This window comes from Diabrotica undecimpunctata, chromosome 2, assembly GCF_040954645.1.
Source record: "Diabrotica undecimpunctata isolate CICGRU chromosome 2, icDiaUnde3, whole genome shotgun sequence".
Classification (NCBI taxonomy): Eukaryota; Metazoa; Arthropoda; class Insecta; order Coleoptera; family Chrysomelidae; genus Diabrotica; species Diabrotica undecimpunctata.
The window spans coordinates 13,136,085-13,158,071 of NC_092804.1; the positions used below are offsets into that span (position 1 = coordinate 13,136,085).

Here is a 21,987-nt window from a genome sequence, read left to right on the forward strand (position 1 = left end):
ACAAATGAAACTCATAGACACCAATGGAAAATTAATCATTGACACCCAAGAGATGAAGGACAAATGGAGAATATATTTGGAGACACTTTTTCAAGATCAAAGAACGGATTATAGGCATCCATTTTCAGAGAGGATGACGGGCCCGGACATACTTAAATCCGAGGTAGAAGAAGCAATAAAACGGATGAAAAGCAGAAAAGCTGTAGGGCCTGATAATATCGAAGCTGAATTTTTAAAACTCTTGGAGGATGAAGGAATAAATTGGATCACGGCTGTCTTCAATAAAATATACAATACAGGAATCATCCCTGATAAATGGCTAGAATCAGAATTCATAGCGATACCTAAAAAACAGGGGGCTAAAAAGTGCGAAGAATATCGAACGATCAGCCTAATGAGCCACATGTTGAAACTGTTTCTTAGAGTCATCCATGGAAGAATTTATAAGAAGTGCGAGGAACAAATATCAGACAGACAGTTCGGCTTCATTAACGCAGTGGGTACCAGAGAGGCACTTTTCGGAGTACAGGTACTGATTCAAAGATGCAGGGACGTTAACTGCGACGTATACGCGTGCTTGATCGACTATGAAAAGGCATTTGACAGAGTTCAACATCAAAAGATGATAAACATTTTAAAAGAAGCAGACCTGGATGACAAAGACCTCAGAATAATTTCAGAACTATACTGGAATCAGACCGCATACATGAAAATTAACGGAGAAGAAACAGATCACATAAAAATACTACGCGGAGTTAGACAGGGATGTATTCTATCGCCGTTGATATTTAATATGTACTCAGAAAAAATTTTTAACGAGGCTCTTTACGGAATAGACGAAGGCATCCTTCTAAATGGTGAAAGAGTAAACAATGTTAGATATGCCGACGACACCATGGTGATAGCAGATAGTTTAGAGGGACTTCAGAGGCTAATGGACAGAATAAACGAGTACAGTCAACAGTACGGACTAAACATTAATACCCACAAAACCAAACAAATGATTGTCAGCAAGGAGAATATAAATTGGGCTCATCTATACATTAATGGGACGCAGATAGAGCGAGTAAAACAGTATTGCTACCTGGGAACTATTATAAACGAACAGTGAAGCAATGTACAGGAAATTAAGTGCCGCATAGGAAAGGCAAGTACGGTCTTTAACAAAATGAGCGCCATCTTCAAAAGTCACAACATATCCCTGGATACAAAAATGAGACATTTGAGATGCTATGTTTTCTCTGTGTTGTTGTACGGGGCGGAGGCATGGACACTTACAGACACCACTATTAAAAAACTTGAAGCATTTGAGATGTGGCTTTATAGAAGAATGCTGAGAATATCATGGACAGCAAGGATCACGAACAAGGAAGTTCTAGAAAAAATGAAGAAGGAACCAGAGATTGTGTTTACGATCAAACGCATAAAATTGCAATATCTGGGACACGTTATGAGAAATCAGCACCGTTACTCCCTGCTGCAGTCTATATTGCAAGGTAAAGTCAAAGGTAAGCGAGGACCCGGTAGAAGGAGAATATCATGGCTGCGGAATTTAAGAACATGGTTTAAGAAAACCTCAACGGAGCTGTTTCGAGCCGCAGCGAGCAAGGTCATGATTGCCAATATGATTTCCAACATCCGAAACGGATAGGAACCAGAAGAAGAAGAAGAGCCAATACAATTTGTTTAACTTTTAACTTAAGACCAAGTTGCCTGTGCTTGGCGAACATGTGATTTATTCATGATAAACGTCAATTTAAATGCATGCGGAGCTATCTGGAACTATCATATTGTGATAGTGGGCAGTCAGTAAGTGTAAAAAAAGGTGGATACGTATTTCTGTGAAGGGTAAACGTCACATGAGTGGATTTCAATTCATTTATTTTAATTCACTATCTTTTTAGCCAGTTTTATTGTAAAAGTTTTTGAATATAATATGCTATATACAAATTAATAAATTAATAAAATATTTATATTCGGCCCTGTTTACTTTGGCGGATTTTAAAAGTTATATTTTCTTATTTGGAACGTAGAACATAATGAAGAACACGGGATTTAAATCAGCTCTAAAAATCCCGGAACATTAAAGCATAAAAACAATTGGCAAATAAAAGCTATAACCACAGCAAATAAAAATTATTATCAACTTTACGGTAACGGTTATAGCTGACCTATAACACGTTTTATGTGATAAGAAATCCACAGGAATAACGGATATAACGCTTGAAGTTATAATTGGGGTTACTGTTATAAATTTGATTTTATGCGATAGGGCTTTGCTCTAAATGATAACGGTTGTAAGTAAATTGGGTGTATAGTAGAAGTAAGAGATATATAAGGATTGACTATGAAATTATCTGATTTCTGTAGACCTACTTTAGTTTGACCCTAGATTAATCTTGGAAGCCACAAGCAAACAGTTAATTACCATATATATAATTTTCATACATCACAAAAATTTTTATCAAAAAATCCTTTATAAAAGGTATATTTATTTAAAAAGAACTCTCTTGGGCTAAATTACAGAATATTTTCAGAATAAATATTTCATCTTTAGTGCTGCTACTAAATATATATATATATATATATATATATATATATATATATATATATATATATATATATATATATATATATATAGATATAAGGAAAAAAAGTCTTTGCTGACAACGTTAGAAAACGGAGCTTTGATAACCAATTTGATAACATTTAAACGGTTTTAACTCATGTATTTAATGTCTTTAAACATATATATATATATATATATAGGATTTGCAGCGGTGAAATAAGTGTACTCTTTTAACTAAGTTTCAAGCTTTCGAAAATGTTTATTTTCATCATCAGGAAAAACTGAAATAAAGTGCTACTGTTAGTAAAGCATCCTCGAAACCTATTAAGAATGTAAAAGGTTGTAAAAACTTACGTTAATGAGATTTGTCTTTCGTGGATGTTCTACTCACATGTGACAATATCACGCACCACTCATTGATTGAGTCAATAATTAAATAATCTATAAATTGCATGGTGTAAAAGACCAACTTTACAATTATACTTACTTTTAACACATAAGATAAAGACGATTACAACGATTTAAAACGGCCACGTGTGCCGGCCAACAGTGGAGTGTTAGGTTAAGAGTAGCTGTCATTCCTGGACATGGCAAATGACAGAACTTCTTCTTGTTTTCTTTGTCTTATGTAGAGAGGCGAGGAGATCTTTAGGGAGACCTTATGGAGAGCCTTATTTTGATGAAAGTGTAAGGCGGTGGTATGATGAATTAGAAAGCGAGTTTAGTGATTATGAGGACTACAACTACAAAGATTTTTCTCAAAAGACCTTTTAAATTCTTAATAGGTTTCGAGGATGCTTTACTAACAGTAGCACTTTATTTCAGTTTTTCCTGATGATGAAAATAAACATTTTCGAAAGCTTGAAACTTAGTTAAAAGAGTACACTTATTTCACCGCTGAAAATCCTATATATATATATATATATATATATATATATATATATATATATATATATATATATATATATATATATATATGTTTAAAGACATTAAATACATGAGTTAAAACCCTTTAAATGTTATCAAATTGGTTATTGAATTAATTCACTTTATGGCAACGTAAAATCCCAACGAGGGTTGCTGTTTCGGAGACGTATTCTCTAAAGTATAGACCAGGGGTCGTATTTTCGAATTCGATTGAATTTTTCGTATACGAAAAAAATCGTATACGAATCTAAATGTGTATTTTTGAACGTCCCTCGAAATGTTATTTGTATATGAGAATTGTCAATAGACTGCAAATTCGAACAACCAAAACTCAAATAAAAAAAGAAGAATAATTGACAGTTTTACTTAACCCTCAACTCAGGCGGACCCCCAGTACTTTTTAAATCCATGCAAAACCTGCAAATTTAGCATTTATGCCTGGTCGCGTCATCTACCTTTAAGTTGGTGCACTCGTAAGTAAGCCACTCCCGATACGCACATCAGCTGTGATTCAGTATTGCTCTAAATAGCCAGCGGTAAAGTCACAAAGACTAAACTGGCTTGGTTACCTAGAAAGAATGCCAGATAATCAAGCTGTAAAAGTAGTCCAGAGATGGAAGCCCCAAGGAAACAGAACAAGAGGAAGGCCCCGTAAAAGATGGATAGACGACGTAGAGGGGGATCTTAAAACCATGAACATCAGGCAGTGGCGAAGGAAAGTATCCGACAGGGCAGAATGGAAGAACATTGTTAAGCAGGCCAAGACTCACAAAGGGTTGTAGCGCCATTAGAAGATAAAGAAGAAGAGCCAGCGGTAAAGTTCATTTGGGGTCTGTGTGGTACCACGACGCTAATAGTGTTTTATTTCTGAAATAATAGGTTCTTCCAAAAGAGTATATTTTGGAGAGCCTAATTTTGATGAAAGAGTAAGGCGGTGGTATAATGAATTAGAAAGCAAGTTTAGTGATTATGAGGACTACAACTACAAAGATTTTTCTCAAGAGAGTGACCATAACTCTCATTCTGAGATGGAAGATCACGGGAACAATGCCGAAACACAAGAAAGTCAGGCTATAGGTGAAGACGAAGAGAGGCCAGAAACAACAAATGAAAAATTTTATTTTGGTAAAAGTCGATACAAGTGGTCTGACGTTCCGGCCAATCGAGATATAAATATTAGAACAAAATAACACAATCCGGGGTTGAAAGGACCTGCAAAATGTGGACCCTTCTTTTCACAGAGGATATGGAAAACGAAATAATTCTACCAACAAATAAAAAGATACTGTTATGACAAGATAAATTTAGCAATTCTGATAGAACAGAACTGAGAGAGAGAACTAATAAAGGAAGAATTTAGCGCGTTTTTCGCTATCGTGTATTACTCTGCAATTTTACAGTCAAATGATGAAGACTTGCAAGAAATATTTGCAACATATAGAACGGGTCGAGACATATTCAGATTCATTATGTCTTTGAAAAGAGTATATGTGTTGCTCGCATGTCTAAGGTTTGTTGACTGAATAGTTAGTGTAAATATTTTATTGCTTCTGTTTTAGGTTTGATAATGCAGGTGATCAAGAAGAACATAAAACTAATGATTGAACTGCAGCAGTGTCTTCGTTATTTAGCCAAGACTGTTATTCTATGGAAGAATTGTGTTGTATCGACGAAATGCTGGTAGGTTTTCGCGGTAGATGTAGGTTCCGCATATACATACCTAATAAATCTCGGAAATATGGACTGAAAATTATGGGCCTAACAGATGTAAGTACCCACTATTTCTATAATGGCTATATTTACTGTGGTAAAATAGTGATGGTTTTTCTCTAAAAATGAGGAAGAAACGTTTCATGGAACCAACACAAGCGGTGTTAATACTGTGTCATCTAATTGCTATCTCACAGCAGACAATTGGTTTTCACCCATAGAAGTCATGGATGCATTAAAAAAATCGGGACTGGCCTATTTTGGCAAGTACAAGCGAAACAAAACGGAAATACCTATGCAGTTCCTTCCAAGTCGAAGCAGAGCTGAAGAATCTTTCATTTATGGTTTTAAAAATGACTACATTATAAATTCCTACGTTAAAAAAAGGTAAGACAGTTGCGTTAATATCATCAATCAAACAAAAGGCATTATGGATGCAGTAGATCAAGAATGGACCACATATTCTACTAACCGGCGAACTAGGCGATGGTCAATGACTATTTTTTTACAACATTGAATATTGCAGGTTTCAATGCACATATTTTATACTGATGTTATAAAGACAGCCAAGCCATAGAGTGAAAAGCCTTTTACAAAATTCAAAAACAGATACATATTTCAATATAAGCCTGTACAATTTTCGATTTCTTAGTGAGCTTCGCATGGGTATCAGTAAAATACTAAAGAAAGCTTTACTTGAAGCAGAGAGGGGAGAATTAAATAATCAGAACCAAAAACGAAAAGTATTTGTGATCGAAAGATTGAGAAAAAAAAACAAAAATGTCGCGCGGCAAATGTTTCCGACCCATGTGCGAGACTGTAGGGTATATGTGGGCATGAATTGTATTTAGAAAAAATGTTATTTCTAAATAGTTCGCAGTTTTCATGATAATAAAATATTTTAATTAGAGAGTTTGTATATTTTAGTTCCTTGTTCTTTATATGTCACCAAAAAATCAAGAAAAAAATAGTGATTTTATTTTTTATATTTCTTTTGTAAGAAATTATGTTCTGCTGTCAAAAAACCTTGAAAACTAAGTTATGTTACATTTTTTAGCATTTGTCATTATTACTGAAAAATAAATAGAAAATGGGCTTGCATGGTTTTATTCCAGCTTAAATGATTACAAATTATAACAAAATAATGAATTATGTCTTTATTAATTTCACAAAAAACTCAAAAAAAAATTGGGGTCAGTAGGCCTCAGGATGGAGTTAACGGTAAAATAAACCACGACGCCAGTTGAGGGTTAACCTATTTTACGTCATCTAAAACAATTCGTTTCTTGTAAATTAGCTGAAAGGAGTAAAAAAGGTATAAAATATGGTGGTTAAGTATCTGCCGAACAAAAATAGCCATTCAAGCCTATTAACTCCATTATGAGGAACGTCTGCGGTCGTCTTTTCGATCGAACATATTTCGCATAAGAAAATAGAAGAAATTCGCCCGAAATCAAGTTTTTTGTATTTTCAAATACTGCTTGTACGAATTTTTTCCTATACGGCGACTCGAATGGGTCTGAACCATTCGAATTTTGATGTTAGTACACGATCAAAGTAATTGTTGTCATTTCAGTTGTCACTGGGCCCTTGTACGTCAGATAAGATTTGATCTGATCATTTTTGATCGTTATTGTATATAATATTTTTACAATAAACTTTGTTTTCAATGACTGGTTTAAATGGCTGGAAGGGAGATGCAGAGTTTACCATCCCTTTCTTAACCCTCCAGAGGACTATTCGGATGTACAATTTTTAACAAAGCTCCTCAAAATGCAGTTTATAGAGACTTTAGAGACGCATCTCACAGACCCGTCTAGGATATTTTTATATTTTATATTTTTTACTTCTTTTGGCAAATAATTTTGGGTGGGATCTAAATTTTTTAAAATAGGTTTGGGGAGATCCATAAAAAAAGCGAAACTTCATTATACGCCCCCATCGAGTGAATCAAATTAATGCTTTAAATTTGGTTTATTTTTATGAAAAAAATTTAAAAAATTAATTGGTTACTTGGCAGAAAGTCACAACTGTCATTGGATACAAAATACTGCTTTACAAAGTCATACTAAAACCAATATGGACTTAGGGCGTAGAACTCTGGGGCTGTAGCAAGCCAAACACAAAAATTTCGCATACCTTCCAATCAAAAACATTGCGTTTGATAGCTAACGCCCCTTGGTATGTGAGCAATGCAACCAACCACAAGTACCAACCGTAAAATATGTCATATTACTTCACGCCAACAAGACCAAAATTCTTAATTCAACGCATCAAAGCCAAATTATCAGTGAATTATATCAGCCATCAATGGAGGAACGAAGACTGAAGAGGACTTGGCCAGAAGACTTGGTTACATAGGTAAAAAAAGAGAACTGTCGTTGGACGGTACCCAAATCAAGTCAATATTGTCGTCATATTAACTAATAGCTCAATGTACTGTTTATGAGTAGATTGTAAAAAACTTGATTCATTCGACAAAGTCGTAATACGAACTTCTCCCAAACACACTCGTATGGTTTGCTAGCTTTTTTTAAAATTTTAATTTTTACTCACAACACAGTATAAAATACTGTGTTAAGAACACAGTATTTTTAAGAGCCAGTTTTTTAAAGTTAGATTCCGCTAGGCGCAGATAATGCGAATAGTGAATAGCGATATTTGTTCTTAAAAAAATTTATTTTTGAAAACGAAGTTTTACAAAGAAATGTGAAACCAACCATAGTTGCAAGGTCAATGGCCAATTTCTTGCAATTTTCATATTTTTCTGGAACAGGTTTACTCAAAAATTCTTGAAGTTTTATACAGATGCAACACGTCTTCCTGCAAGTTTATAATCTCCATTTGGAGCAAGAACTTTGAAATGAGGAATAAATTTGCAGCAACGTCACTCCATTCTCCTAATCTAGGAACTGCAGAAGACGATTTTAAGAATTACGACAATTTTCAAACCTCTGCAAAGTCTTTAAATCTTCCTGCGAACTCCTTTTTAAGACTTCCAACGAAATCTAAAAATATTGCAACGTCTATTTCTGATTCAGAATTATTCTTGTATTCAAGAGTTGGTGAACAGTGAATTAGTTCTTGATTTACAATGTCTTTTTCAAAAATATCGAGCATACGATGCCGCGATGGCACGAGAACATTCTTTGTATCAGATCACCTATTAATTTCCCATTTCCTTGAAGATCAATATCAAGCACATTTAAGTTTTGCAAAATGTCTTTCAGGAAAGCCACAGCCACACACTTCTTTCTTTTGCCAGGAACTGCAAATGCTTTATTGCATCTTAGGTTTATAAGTTCTCTAAGAAGGTAGTTATTTCTGGTTTTATTTACTAAAAACGTTTAATTACTTGACCTTTACCTAGCCAAAGAACATTGTTGTGTTGAAGTAAGTCAGAATGCAGTGAATTACACTCAGATATAAAAACTTTGAACTGACTGCACTGAAAAGCAGAATGACAACTTATATAATTAATCAACCTAATTAAGTTGTTTATTACTTTTTTCCAAGTGTCATTAAGTTTCCCACATGGGACTCCCTGGTAGGTCGACAAAGCAAGATAGTATCTTGCTTTGCCGACCATAGCTGGGACACCATCAGTTGACAAAGACACCATTTTATCGTAACTAATGTTTGATCTAATTAGTAATATTATTCGTTTCACTAATCGATGCCACGATGACTTTACTAGGGATTATATTGAGGTGGTTTTTCGTTTTATTGTCGTCTACTCCACTCTAAGCTGTCTACCAACAAGAGGGAATTACTTATACCGGTAGTCGTTCAGTACACTATTTTATTTGATAAAAAAAACACCACTAATATATAGTGAACTGTCCAAAAGAAGTGAAACGATGACGTAAATACACTAAAAATAGTTTACCCACTCCAGGAAGTTCTTTTACTGATAGAAGAACAAACTTTATTCGTATTATAACCACTATTATTGTAGAAATAATAAATTCAGTCCTTTGTAAAGAAACAAATATTTAATTTCATATAATAAAGGGATGTTCCGAGGTAAAAAAAAATATCAATTTTGTTTTGTATAGGTAATTTTGGAACTGATAGTCTTCAGTATTTTATATATAACTTTTGATTTATTTACCTATGACCTGAATCTCGACGTCCCTCCTCGCCGTGTTCCTTTGCCTGTTTTGAGCTTGACAAGTGTACGTGCCAGCGTCCTCTCTCCTCTGGGTCTGCTCAATCACAAGAGTGCCGTTGGCGTAAACCCTTTGACGTCGATTGATAGGAAGAATTTGACCCTCACGTTCCCACGTTATTGTTTCGATGGGGTAGCCTGCCACGGGGCACTGAAACAAGAAAACATTAAGTTAAGGTCCTAGGGCACTCTGGAGACATATTAAGACGTTTACATTAAGTTCAGCTTTTATCGATAGAGGGTATAAGGATGATTGATAACTTTACGTCATATATAACTTTAGGGTTTACATTTCTTGTCGTCCTAATATTTTTTTGTGGTTTTTATAAATTACAAAAAAGGCGTTAGAAACAATGGAGAACATTAATATCTACAGGCAATTAGAAATAACAAAAAAAACTGTATCGTAATGTAAATCACGGTTTGTAAGTTTTAAGATTTTTAACCAGGTATCTATAAAAATAAAAATGTAGGACGTAAAAAAAAGACGGCCCTGACAGTGGCATGATTATACCACGTTTTAAACCGATCTGTTATTTTTCAATTTTTAAATGTAAAATACGGAACAAAAATTTGATATCCTTAAATACTATCAACAATCAATAGTGCAGTGATAATGCCAATCAACTCAACCCGACATGAGTAACAAAAAACTTTTATATAAGATATTACAATAGTAAATATAACCTATACAATTCGAATCAAGTTCAACCTACTGGCAAAGAATATAGACGCTAAGCGTCTATATTGTTTGCTACTGGTTTTATCAACTGGTTTTTTGGAACCGTTCGGAACTGATCCACGCCGGTTCTTTGGCCGGTGACAGGACCGGACCTGCGGCAACGCGGGAAACAAAATAAAAATGACTTCAATTAACAACATGACTATGTATCTACCTCTCTACCAAAAACATAGTCGATATGCTTCTTCATTTCTACAAATATATTAATATAAATGAGTCAGAAATAGAGATAAGAAGATTAATCACACCAGCACAACGACTTGTAATTTCTAACGCATGTCCTTCAATTCCAAACAGTATCATTGAAGCAGAATTACAAAAATTTTGCATCACTGCAGGTTCCAAGATGACTTTCCTAAGAGTTGGTATGGCAGAAACCGAATATAGCCACGTCCTAAGCTTCAGACGGCAAGTATTTATTTCGCCCCTTGATAATACCTCCATTCCTGACTCCTTCAATGTATTCCACAATAAAACTTATCGTTTATTCCACTCTATTGATGGACTAAACTGCTCTAAGTGCAAGACTATTGGACATAACGATACAGATTGTCCCATCATAACAACTGCTAACTCCTCAACCGTACCCTCAGAAACCTCTCCAAATACGACACCTGAAATAGATGATAGAGATCCTGAAACACAACAAAACATGGAAACGAACGCCAGCATAACTGAAACTATAGAAAACGCAAGTCAACCCTCCTTACCAAAAGAAACAATATCATCAAATCTAAATAATATTAATAATCCTGCTGAAACTGTAACTCTGCAACCTTCAGTTAATATTAATAAACAATTTACTCAAGTATCTACTCAAGTTAAAAGACAAATCCCATCCTCACCTGACATCGACCAAAATAACCCAGAAACGGACTCGCAAATCTTTACTCCTCCTATCACACAAAAACTAAAAAAACCTAAAAAACAAACTAAAACCTCTAACGACGACATTATTTGTTCTCTAGAATTAATAAAAGACAAAATTGAAAACCGAAACCGATTGAGACCGATTAACCGAAAAGTTAATACCCTTCATGCTAAACATCCTGAAACTATCTCAAAGAACTACTCAAATGAACCTTCCGAATTAACCGATATCCTTTAACTTTATTCATTGTTACTCTCACAACTCTAGATTAAAAAACAAAATTACCAGATTAATGAAAAAACTTAACCCCACTCACACATCTTCAACGGAAGAGACTGAAAAATCCGATGGATAAATCACTAATCCTTCAATGGAACCCAAATGGGTATTTCGCTCACCTCGAATCACTCAAACTATTAATTCAAAAATATTCTCCACTAATACTGTGTATACAAGAAACTCACTTCAAAGAGAACTCTATAATAAACCTAAAGAAATTATACTCCTGAACCTAAACAAATTAAAAGATGTCATAGAAATTGTCAGCACCACCTTACCACTCCTACTCAAACGTTGTGAACAAGTGATAATAACTCGACTACGATTAGGACATACTATACCAACCCATATTCACTTAACAAATAAAGAAGCCATCCCTTTCTGCCACAACTGCAAGACACAAATCACTGTGAAACATATTCTGTTAGAATGCAAAACATACAGCCAAGAAAGAAAAAAAAAATAACCTCTCTACCAACATGAAGGGTCTACTAAGCTGCCAGTTCAACGAAGTGCTGAAATATTTTAAAGACATTAATTTTTACAATATTTAATAGAATATATTTAAGTTATATATACATTGTAAGAAATTGAATACTTGTAATTTGGGTTTGTACCCCCTGCTAATAACTCTTAGTAGTTGATACAGGGTCATTTTTGTTTAAATAAAAAAAAAATAATGTAGGATTTTCAGAAAAGCATAACGATAAATAACTCGGAAATGCATAAACTCGAATCATATAGACCCATAGAGTCGGCCCTATACGGGGTGGTTCATTAATAATGTCCAACCTCTGAGTTGTAGGTTCTAAACCTTAAAATTTGATGATTCTCCCTAACATGGCTTAAACAAATATTCATAGTTTTTGAGATACCGAGTGTTTAAATTTTAAATATGGATTTTAATTTTCTTAATAATTTTGTATATTTTCATAATTTCAGTTAAAAAAATGACAATTTTAAGTTTTTTGGCATAAAGAGTGCTAATTTAGAATCTAATTTAGCATTTCAAATAGATGGAACTAGTTACACTTGGCTGTGTTTAGTAAATCAAAGCAATTGGTTTTTTTTTAATGAACTATATGTAACATAATAGAAAAATACGAAGAAGCGTTAAATTCTACAAAAAAAGTTACTTTTGTTTGATTCATGTAATTTGATCGGTTGTCGAGTTATTTGCTTTTAAAAAGTCCAATGAATTTTAGTTTTACAATAAAAAATGCATTCTCTAAATGTGTAACAATAACAAATTAAAGTAATTAAACTAAAAAAACAAAAAAGCTTTAAAATAAATGTTCAAAATTTCCACCATTTACTTAATATCAAATCATGTCTTGTCTATTATTTTTAATCACATTTGCGGCTTCTTCTATATTCTATCGCAATTCCAAAAGAGAATTAATTGTTTTTTCTTTTTTGGTACATTAGTAAACTAAATTGCGACCTAATTAAAAATATATAGGATCAATCCAATCAGTACTTTTTAGTGGCCAAGAAAACTGACTTCCACGACCAATACATCGAATACTGGTGATTTAACTATTGACGAACTTCTAAAAAATAATGTGGTACCCCGTCATGCAAAAATTTGTCTTAAGGCGAAAGAAACATTCTCTATTCGCGTAAACGTCCTGGAGAAAATCTAAATAAAGAGATCTAAGATCTAAGCTCTCTTTAACTTTTTTAGATTTTCGAAATAATTTTGTGACCTAGATCAAGTGGGCTACTGTGTGTAGATAGAGCAATTAAGTTATCTAGCCCATAATACCATTTCGAAACTCTAAAAAAAGTTAAAGATATCTTAAAAAAAAATAACTCTGCACCAGAATTTTATAAACGTATAATTAAAAAAAAAAGTTGCATTATCAATAATCAATACAATTCCGATACCAATTCAAAACAATCACAAACCATGCCTAGAAATAATAATAGTTATGCCACTAAATCAAACAAACATTATATTTTCCTTTCTTCTTAGGGTGCCTGTCTGTTCTGAACGTTGGCGTTTATTCTGGCTATGATGACTTTGTTGGTTGCTACACGGAATAGCTGTGTTGAGATCTTTTTATACCATGCTCTCAGGTTAGCAAGTCAGGGTATTCTCCTTCGTCCTTTTTCCTTAAATTTTACCTTGCAAAATTCATTGGAGTAGTTCATCTGCCTTTATTTCTCATTATATGTTCCAAGTACTGCAGCTTACGACCCTTCACGATGTTGACCAAATCCGGTTGTGTTCATCCTCCGTAGTCCTTTTTTATTTGTGACTTTGTCTGTCCATGGTATCTTCAGGATCCTTCTGTATAACCATAGCTCAAAAGCCTGAAGTTTTGATAGAGTTTCCGCCTTCAATGTCCAAGTTTCTACTGCGTACAAAAGCCCTGAGTACACGTAACATTTCTGGAGCCGTATTTTTGTTTCTAGGGTGAGGTAATGGCTCTTGAACACAGAGCTCATAGTCAAGAATGCACTTTTTGCCTTTCCAATGCGACATTAATCTTTTAGGTATTGTCCTACGACTCATTGTTTATAGTTCTCAAGTAGTTGTACTAAGTGACACGTTCAATTCTCGTTTGGTTTACATAAAGATTTGCTCCAGTTATGTTTTCCTTGCTGATGATCATTAGCTTGGTTATGTTGGTGTTTATATCCAGTCCATATGTTCTACTTGTTTCCGTTATTTTGTTTATTAATTTTTGCCCTCTATGGTACTGGAAAACACTATTGTATCATCTGCATACCGCAGGTTATTGAGCTTGACTCCATTTATTGAGATGCTTTCATAAATCTATCATCATTCATCAATCATATCTTTTAGAGCCTCTTCAAAAATGTGTTCCGAGTACATATTGAATATCAGTGGTGAAATTATGTACCCCTGTCTCACTCTCTTTAAGATTTTGACCTGATCTGTATATTCCCCATCTGTTTGAAGTACCGCTAATCAATTCCAATACAGGTTAGCTATTATTTTTAGGTCTCTTTCGTCAATCCCTGTCCTCTTCAGCACTTCGATCATTTGTTCATGCGTGACTCTATCGAAAGCCTTCTTGTAGTCAATCAGGCATGCAAAAACATCACAGCTGACATCTCTACATTTCTGAAACAATACCTGCACGCTAAATAGAGCTTCCCTCGTACCAACGGCGTTCACAAATCCAAACTGATTCAGCGCAATTTGTTCCTCACATTTCTGGTAAATTATTTTGTGGATGACTTTAAAAACAGCTTCAGCAGATGGCTGATTAGGTTTATGTACCATAGTCTTCACCATCTTTTGCTCCTATTTTTTTTGAGCAATGGACGAACTCCGATTTAAGCCACTCTATTATTATTTTTCCTACCTTGTGTATTTCATTAAATATTTCAGTTAATATTTTTATTTGTCCTGCATCTAATAGCTTCAGCAGTTTTGAAGGAATTTCATCAAGTCCCGGTGCCCTTCCATCCTTCATTTGTCTGATGCCATTATTTCTTCTGGTAGGATTTCGGGACCCGAATTTTCTTCAATGGTGGGATCTTGTATTGTTCTAAGGTCGTGGAAAAGTTTCTCCAAGTATTTTTTCCATACTTTTTTTAAATCTTCTTTGTTGTTCTGTTCTTTGTTTCTCTTTTGCTATATTTTTCTACCATACATTACTGGATTCTTTGAACAAATGTCGAAAAAATATGACATCAATGTTGGACATACATCGTCAAGAACATCCGGAAAATATTTTTTTAAATTTAAACTTAATGCTAATAAAGATCATCAGATGATATTAATTTATAAAATAAGTTGTAAAGTCGGAAATTCAACATATATTGGACAAACACACCAATATGTACATAGTAGGCTTGTTTCACACAAACATAGTGTACCAGCCAACAAATTAAACATTTGTACAGATTCTACAGATTGCAGAAAAAGACAGAAAGTCAAAAATATGCATATTAGAGATAATTCACATTAAGAAAGATCAAAATTCTATAAATATTACGACCTTTATCAAAGATCTCTCCAATTTTTAAATGCACCATTGGCAGATATTTAAGATACGACCTTGACCCACTCTTGTTTTAAGATACCTGCCGGATGTCATCTGTCAATGTCAGATAACAATTTTTCAATTAATATTAAACTTCTAAAGAATGTTTTGAAGTACCTGTCACATGTATTGAGCGTCAGCTACCACTTTTGCATTCCATCTTAAACTCTCAAAAAGTTCAGACATTAATATAAAGTGTATTATTTAATGTTTATATAAATAAAGTGCCCATTGAAAATGGCAAATAGCCGAAACGTTTTAAGCAATAAATAAGTGTTTTATTTATAACAGAGAGACAAACCCAGGACTTAAAAAGTTTCTATTTAAAAATTCCCAAATATATATATATACATATATATATATATATATATATATATATATATATATATATATATATATTTAGAACATAGTTAATTCATAGTTATAGTATAATCAATATTAATACCATGCTACCCTTTGACAGACCCATTACAGTATATTATTAATTACCACTTACCTTTATAATTAAACTCATGCCGGCAACTCCGGTGATTTTATGCATGTCTCTGATATAAGGCAGACCATACACGTTTACTCGGGCGCTATGAGAGATTTTCCCAACTGTATTGTGAGCTGTACATGTATATTCTCCTCCGTCCTCGGCTTTAATGTTGGTAATGTTGACGTGGCTGATAACGTCGTCCTGGATAGTTACATATTGGCCTGAAATATTAAAGTAAAATGGTTTTATTTAAAACTAATTTTTGAAATATCCACAATGAATATGCAGTAACTGCAGCTATGAGATCTATTTTCATCTACATAATCCTTTGTTTACTATTTTCGTATAGCATTATCTATTATTAGTGGTTTTTATGATGTATTCTTTACAAAAGTGAATAATAAACGTAAAATATAATGTCATGTTTCTCAAAACTTGCATTAACCTTTTCCTTTTGTTTTAAAGGTTTCAACGTTTCAACGTTTGATTTTTCTTTTCCCAGGTAGCTGTAGTTTCCTCTGTAGTTATTGTTACTTGTTGGCTAAAAACCATCAGGGTCTTCTAACTCTAATGCCACAAATTGGTCGCATTGCTCCTGTGATCCTTTCCCAAGTTAACATGCTCTTTTTCTAACTTGGCTGCACCGTACTGAGACGACCAATAGTCAGAAATATATATATATATAATATATATATATATATATATATATATAATATATATATATAATATATATATATATATATATATATATATATATATATAATATATATATATAATATATATATATATATATATATATATATATATATATATATATATATATATATATATATATATATATATATATACAGTAGTCTCTCTTTATAACGATTCCCTATATAACGATAATTCCTTATAACGATGAAAAACGTTGTTTGGTTGGCCATAAGGACAATGTATTAATTCTTTCTCTATACCGATATCGTTCTCTCCTTATAGCGATGACTTTTCAGCGTTCAATAGTCGATGGCAAATGTGTTATTGTGTTTAAAGCCCAGACTACCTCAGTCACAAGTGGCAAGGTCATTGTCCAGCGGTTGTTTTGTTTTGCGCTTAAGGAATGCAACCACGCCTCCTACTCATTGTGATTCAAGGGTTGAGTGACACCATTTTATTGTACAGGCGGCGTGCCTAACTGGACAGAAAGGAAGGACAGAAAAACGTGGCTTGAAGCGGAAATTGAAAGCAGTAGCAGCAAGAAGTTGTGGAAATCTCAGTTCGAAAATTTAGATCACGCTATGCTTCAATGCTTCTAGCAGCAGCAGCGTATGAACCATATTCTACTTTCTGCGCATGTCGTCAGGACAAAAGCTGAGTTTTTTGCAACAGAGCTTGGAATTAAGAATTTCAAGGCAGCTGAGGGTTGGAATAGCATGTGCAAGCTGCAGCACAAGATCAACTACGGACATATTAGCGGAGAGGCTCGCGATATTAACAAAAACGTAACGGATAATTGGCTAGAAAACGTGTGGCCTGGACTGAAGGCACTATATGCGTCAGATGACATTTCCAATGCTGATGAGACTGGATTATTTTTTAAAATGACACAAAAACAGAACTTTAAAATTTAAATCGGAAAAATGCGTTGGTGGAAAACTCTCTAAGGAATGCATTACGGTGTTAGTGGCCGCTAACATACCAGGTTCAGTGAAGAGAAAATTATTAGTGATATAGAGGTCGAAAAACCCACGTTGCTTTAAAAACATCAAAAATCTACCCGCGACCTACAAAGCAAACAAGAGTTCGTGGATGACTTTGGAAATTTTTGAAGAAGCGATAAGAAAATCAGATGTCGAGCTTAAAGGGAAAAACGTCTTCTGCTTGTAGACAATTGGCCTGCTCATCCTGTACTGTGCGATCTTCAAAACGTTGAACGTTGTATTCTGCCAGCAAAAAAAAACGAGTGTTCTTCAGCCCATGGACCAAAGTGTCATCAATAGTTTGAAAATCCATTACAGGAGAAGATTTTTGATGAAATTGGTAAAGAACAATGGCGATCTCAAACTAAATATTCTTGACGTCATCCTAATGATTAGAAAATCCTTAGACGAGGTGACAAGCAATACGATAAAACATTTCTTCAAACACGCAGAATGGCTAAAAGATCAAGGAATGACTGACGATGAAGATAACCTGCCGTTAGCTGTTTAGGCCAGACAGCTTGAACTTCCTATCACCTATGGACCGGAAGAGCTAACAGATTTCTAAAAAGATAATAAAAATATAGCTGCAACATCTGGATTTTCTGACGAGCACATCCTACAAGCAGTTCGTGTAGAAGTAGAAGAAGAAAATAGTGACCCAGAAATAGAAGCAGAGCTAGAACCAGATCCGACATCTGAGCAGGGATTGGATGCAACAAAAGTACTTAATCGGTTTTGCAAGTACAAGTATATACAGTATTAATTCATTTATAATCGATTTAATTAATTTTCAAACTACAATAGGTTATTTAGTACATTATTATTAATGTTACAGTAACGATTTTTGTCTCTCTCTGTATAAAGATCTCTCCTTATAACGATGAAAATTGGCGGTCCCTTGCATATCGTTATAGAGAGAGAGGACTGTATATATATATATATATATATACATCTAGCGGTTAATGTAAGCTCCGTTCTAAAACGGTATTATACTAACTCCAGTAGAATATACACCGTGTATATTATTATCTAAGTAGCGCTTTATGTAGACTCCGACCAACATGTAGCATTAAGTGGACTCCACAATAGGATAAACCATTTTTGGGATCCGTATTTACCATGTTGCGTACATTTCTAAACTCCTGAGATGTTGCCAATAATTGTATTAGTAGTAGATTTTCAAATTTTACAGCAGGTACATTTTAACACTTGAAATTTATTTAAATATCCATCAATTTAGTCATGAAGGAATTTCAGGATTATTTGGCTAATGTAGTTAAATATAAATTGTTAACCGACACATAACTTTATTTTACTGTTTAGTTTTAATAAACAAGGCGGTAATTTATATTACTTATTTTATATATTTTTAAACATAAGAAAGTGTCTATTATAAACTTGGAAATGTTAAGTTTCCATTTTTATTAATTAGTATTTTTTATTAAAAGGCATTGTCACTAAAACATTTAGTTCATAAATGTACGTAGATCGGATAGAGTAATCGTGTAACAGTTTATGAAATTAGAGGCCCCTTCGGTAGGATTATAATGTTTGTTACCCTATTAATTAAAGAAAACTCAAACAACAGGGAGATCTTTATAATTTTTGGATTACTGCAGTTTATGACATGCAATATTTGTTTCATAGCGTAGTTGAATTTAAACTACAATAATTTATAAATCAATCTTTAGTAACATACTTTTTTACTGTCTAATTTCAATAGATATGTCGATTTTTAATTAAAATATTTAATGCATTAAAGTCGCGTAGAGATTTTTACTAAACATTTAATTTTAAAACTATTATAGTAAGTCCAAGATAAGTATAACGTCTAGGGAATTAAATATCCCACTATGGATTTGTTTTATAGACTATCGTAAAGCGTTCCACAGAGTCAAATGGATACACTTATGACTGTACTAAAAGAATTAGGTGTACAACAACACCTAATTTTGCTTATAACTGAACTGTACGAACACACTACTAGACCATTTAAACTAACATTAAAAGAAGATTAAAAATCAAAACGAAATATAAGTATCTGGGAAAAATTTCTCAAACGATATTAATATTAAAAGAGACTTTAAAGAGCATCTGACAAAGTATGCTAAACCTTAAGGCGACTAAACCACACAAAATGGTTATTTGAGAAAAATTATAGCTCGTTCCAGAAAGAATTGTAATATAACATTAATGTAGATTAAGAAGAAACGCTGAAGAAAAAAACAGTAGCGGTTAGCCTAAATAAAATTGATACCGAAGTGATAAAGGAAGACAATATAATCAATGAAGGCGAAGAAAACACAGAGCCAGAGCAAATAAGTAGAGAAGAAGTAATAGAAGGATTATCAAATATAAAAATAGGCAAGGCAGGTGGAGATGATGAAATTGAACCGGAAATGGTAAAATACATGGGAGAAGAAGGAATAAACTGGCTATGGAAAATATATAAAGAGGCGTGGGAAAAACAAACAATCCCTAAAGACTGGCAGAACAATATCATCGTGCCAATATACAAAAAAGAAGAACATGTAAACTGCGACAACTATAGGGCAATATGCCTGTCATCGGTGTGCTTTAAAATATATACGAAAATAATAGAGAAGAGACTAAGACAAGAAGTAGAAATGGTATTGGGAGACGAACAAATGGCATTTAGACCGGGAAGACAGACAAATGACAACATATATATCATTATAAACCTAATAGAAAGAATCATAGATACGGGGAAAAAACTAGTATTAGCATTCATAGACCTAAGAGCAGCATTTGACACGATAGAAAGACATATTATAGGGAAATGCTTGAGGAAAATTAACGTACCTAATGCATTGATAAAAATTATAGAAAGTACTTACAAAGAGGTAAAAGGAAGGGTACAAATAACAGGGAAAGATCGGAAGCATTTAATTGGAAGAGAGGTATTAAACAAGGAGATAGTCTCAGCCCTTTGCTATTCATAATAGTAATGAACGAATTGATAAGAAACACTACAGTCAGAACTAATCAACTACAGACAATAATAGGTTACCGCAGATTACAACCGGTAACAATAGAGCCCTTAATGTATGCAGACGACATAGTACTAATAGCAGATTCCGAGAATAAAATGCAGAAACTAATGGATATATGGGTAGAACAAATAGAAGAACTTAAAATGGAGATAAACGAGGAAAAAAGTAAGATAATGATAATCAGCGGCAAAGGAGATAAGGAAGATAATCAAATAAAGATAAAATGTAAAAACTCAGAATTGGAAATAGTAACAACTTACGAATACCTGGGAAGTATAATAACTAATGATGGAAAAATAGACTGGGAAATAACAAATAGAGCAAAGAAATCAAACAAGTTATATTATGCGTTAGCCCCAATAATGGGAAAAAGAGAACTTGCACGAGAAACAAGAATAAAAATATATAACACAATAGTGATACCGACTGTGCTCTATGCAAGTGAAAACTGGACAATTCTGGAAAAACATAAGAGCAGGATAAACGCAATGGAGATGAGACATCTAAGAAGGATAGTTGGAAAGACAAAATGGGATAGATTAAGCAACGAGACTATTAGGAGAATGGCAAACCAGGAACCGATAATGAACAAAATAGCAAAGAGACAAATGAACTGGTATGGGCATATGATGAGGATGCAATCCAATAGAATAACAAGAAAAATTTATGAAGCAAAAAACATCGGAAAAAGAAAAAGAGGCAGACCAAGAAAAAAATGGATACAGCAAGTAGTAGAGGCGGGAAAACTTAAACAAAAATCACTCGAGGAACTGAAAATAATGGCAGGAAACAGAAAAGAATGGAAGAGGTGGGTAAATGGAAATTAAAATAGCTAGCCCAAATCCGACACCCTATTAGGGTAAAAGGAAGGGGAGAAAGAAAGAAAGAAAGAAAGAATTTTTACATAATTATATTAACAAGAAATTAATAAAACTTTTGTTCGTTATTAGTAATTTCGTTATTTTAGAATATATTATGAAAAATGTTGTTGATATTACAATATCAGATGATAGGAATACAAAAATAAAAAACAACTTACCTTTTCAAAACAACAATCAATCACTTCATTTTATCACGAAAAATTTAAAAATTGCAATGTAATTGAACCCATTTTGTGAGCTATAGTTACATTGATACTTATGTGGCAATTAGCTGTAAAGTCATTAGTCTTTCTCACCGTATCGTATTTTCCTAATATTTTTTGTAGGCAAGCGGTTTAGTTTGTGTAATATAATATCCCCAATTCGTCTCATAATATTTAGTTTTCAAAACAGGTGTTACGCTAATTCGGTCACATTTTTTAAATAACTTTGCAGTACATTTGAAAATAAGTCGATAGTTTACCTTGAAGTCTTTACTTGTATATTAGTCCTTGTTAAATTAATTAGTTTATTATTTAAGTCTAGTTCTGCCATGGTATTTCATAGTTTTATTCTTATGATTATATCAGTGCTTGTTTAAAATCTATAAATTACTAGTTTAATGTTTTTTTTTTGTATTCCCAACATTTCTCATT

General features: G+C 33.5%; 1 protein-coding gene across 1 annotated transcript in view; it reads right to left on the reverse strand.

Annotated features, from left to right (window-relative positions):
• LOC140433617 (cell adhesion molecule Dscam1-like) overlaps positions 1-21,987 on the reverse strand; it is a 757,823-nt gene that overhangs the window by 19,633 nt on the left and 716,203 nt on the right. The window contains exons 8-9 of the mRNA XM_072521600.1: positions 15,791-15,996; positions 9,321-9,528 (exon numbers count right to left, since the gene is read on the reverse strand). Coding sequence (XP_072377701.1) covers positions 9,321-9,528; positions 15,791-15,996 — 414 coding nt within the window. The remainder of the gene's footprint in view (positions 1-9,320; positions 9,529-15,790; positions 15,997-21,987) is intronic.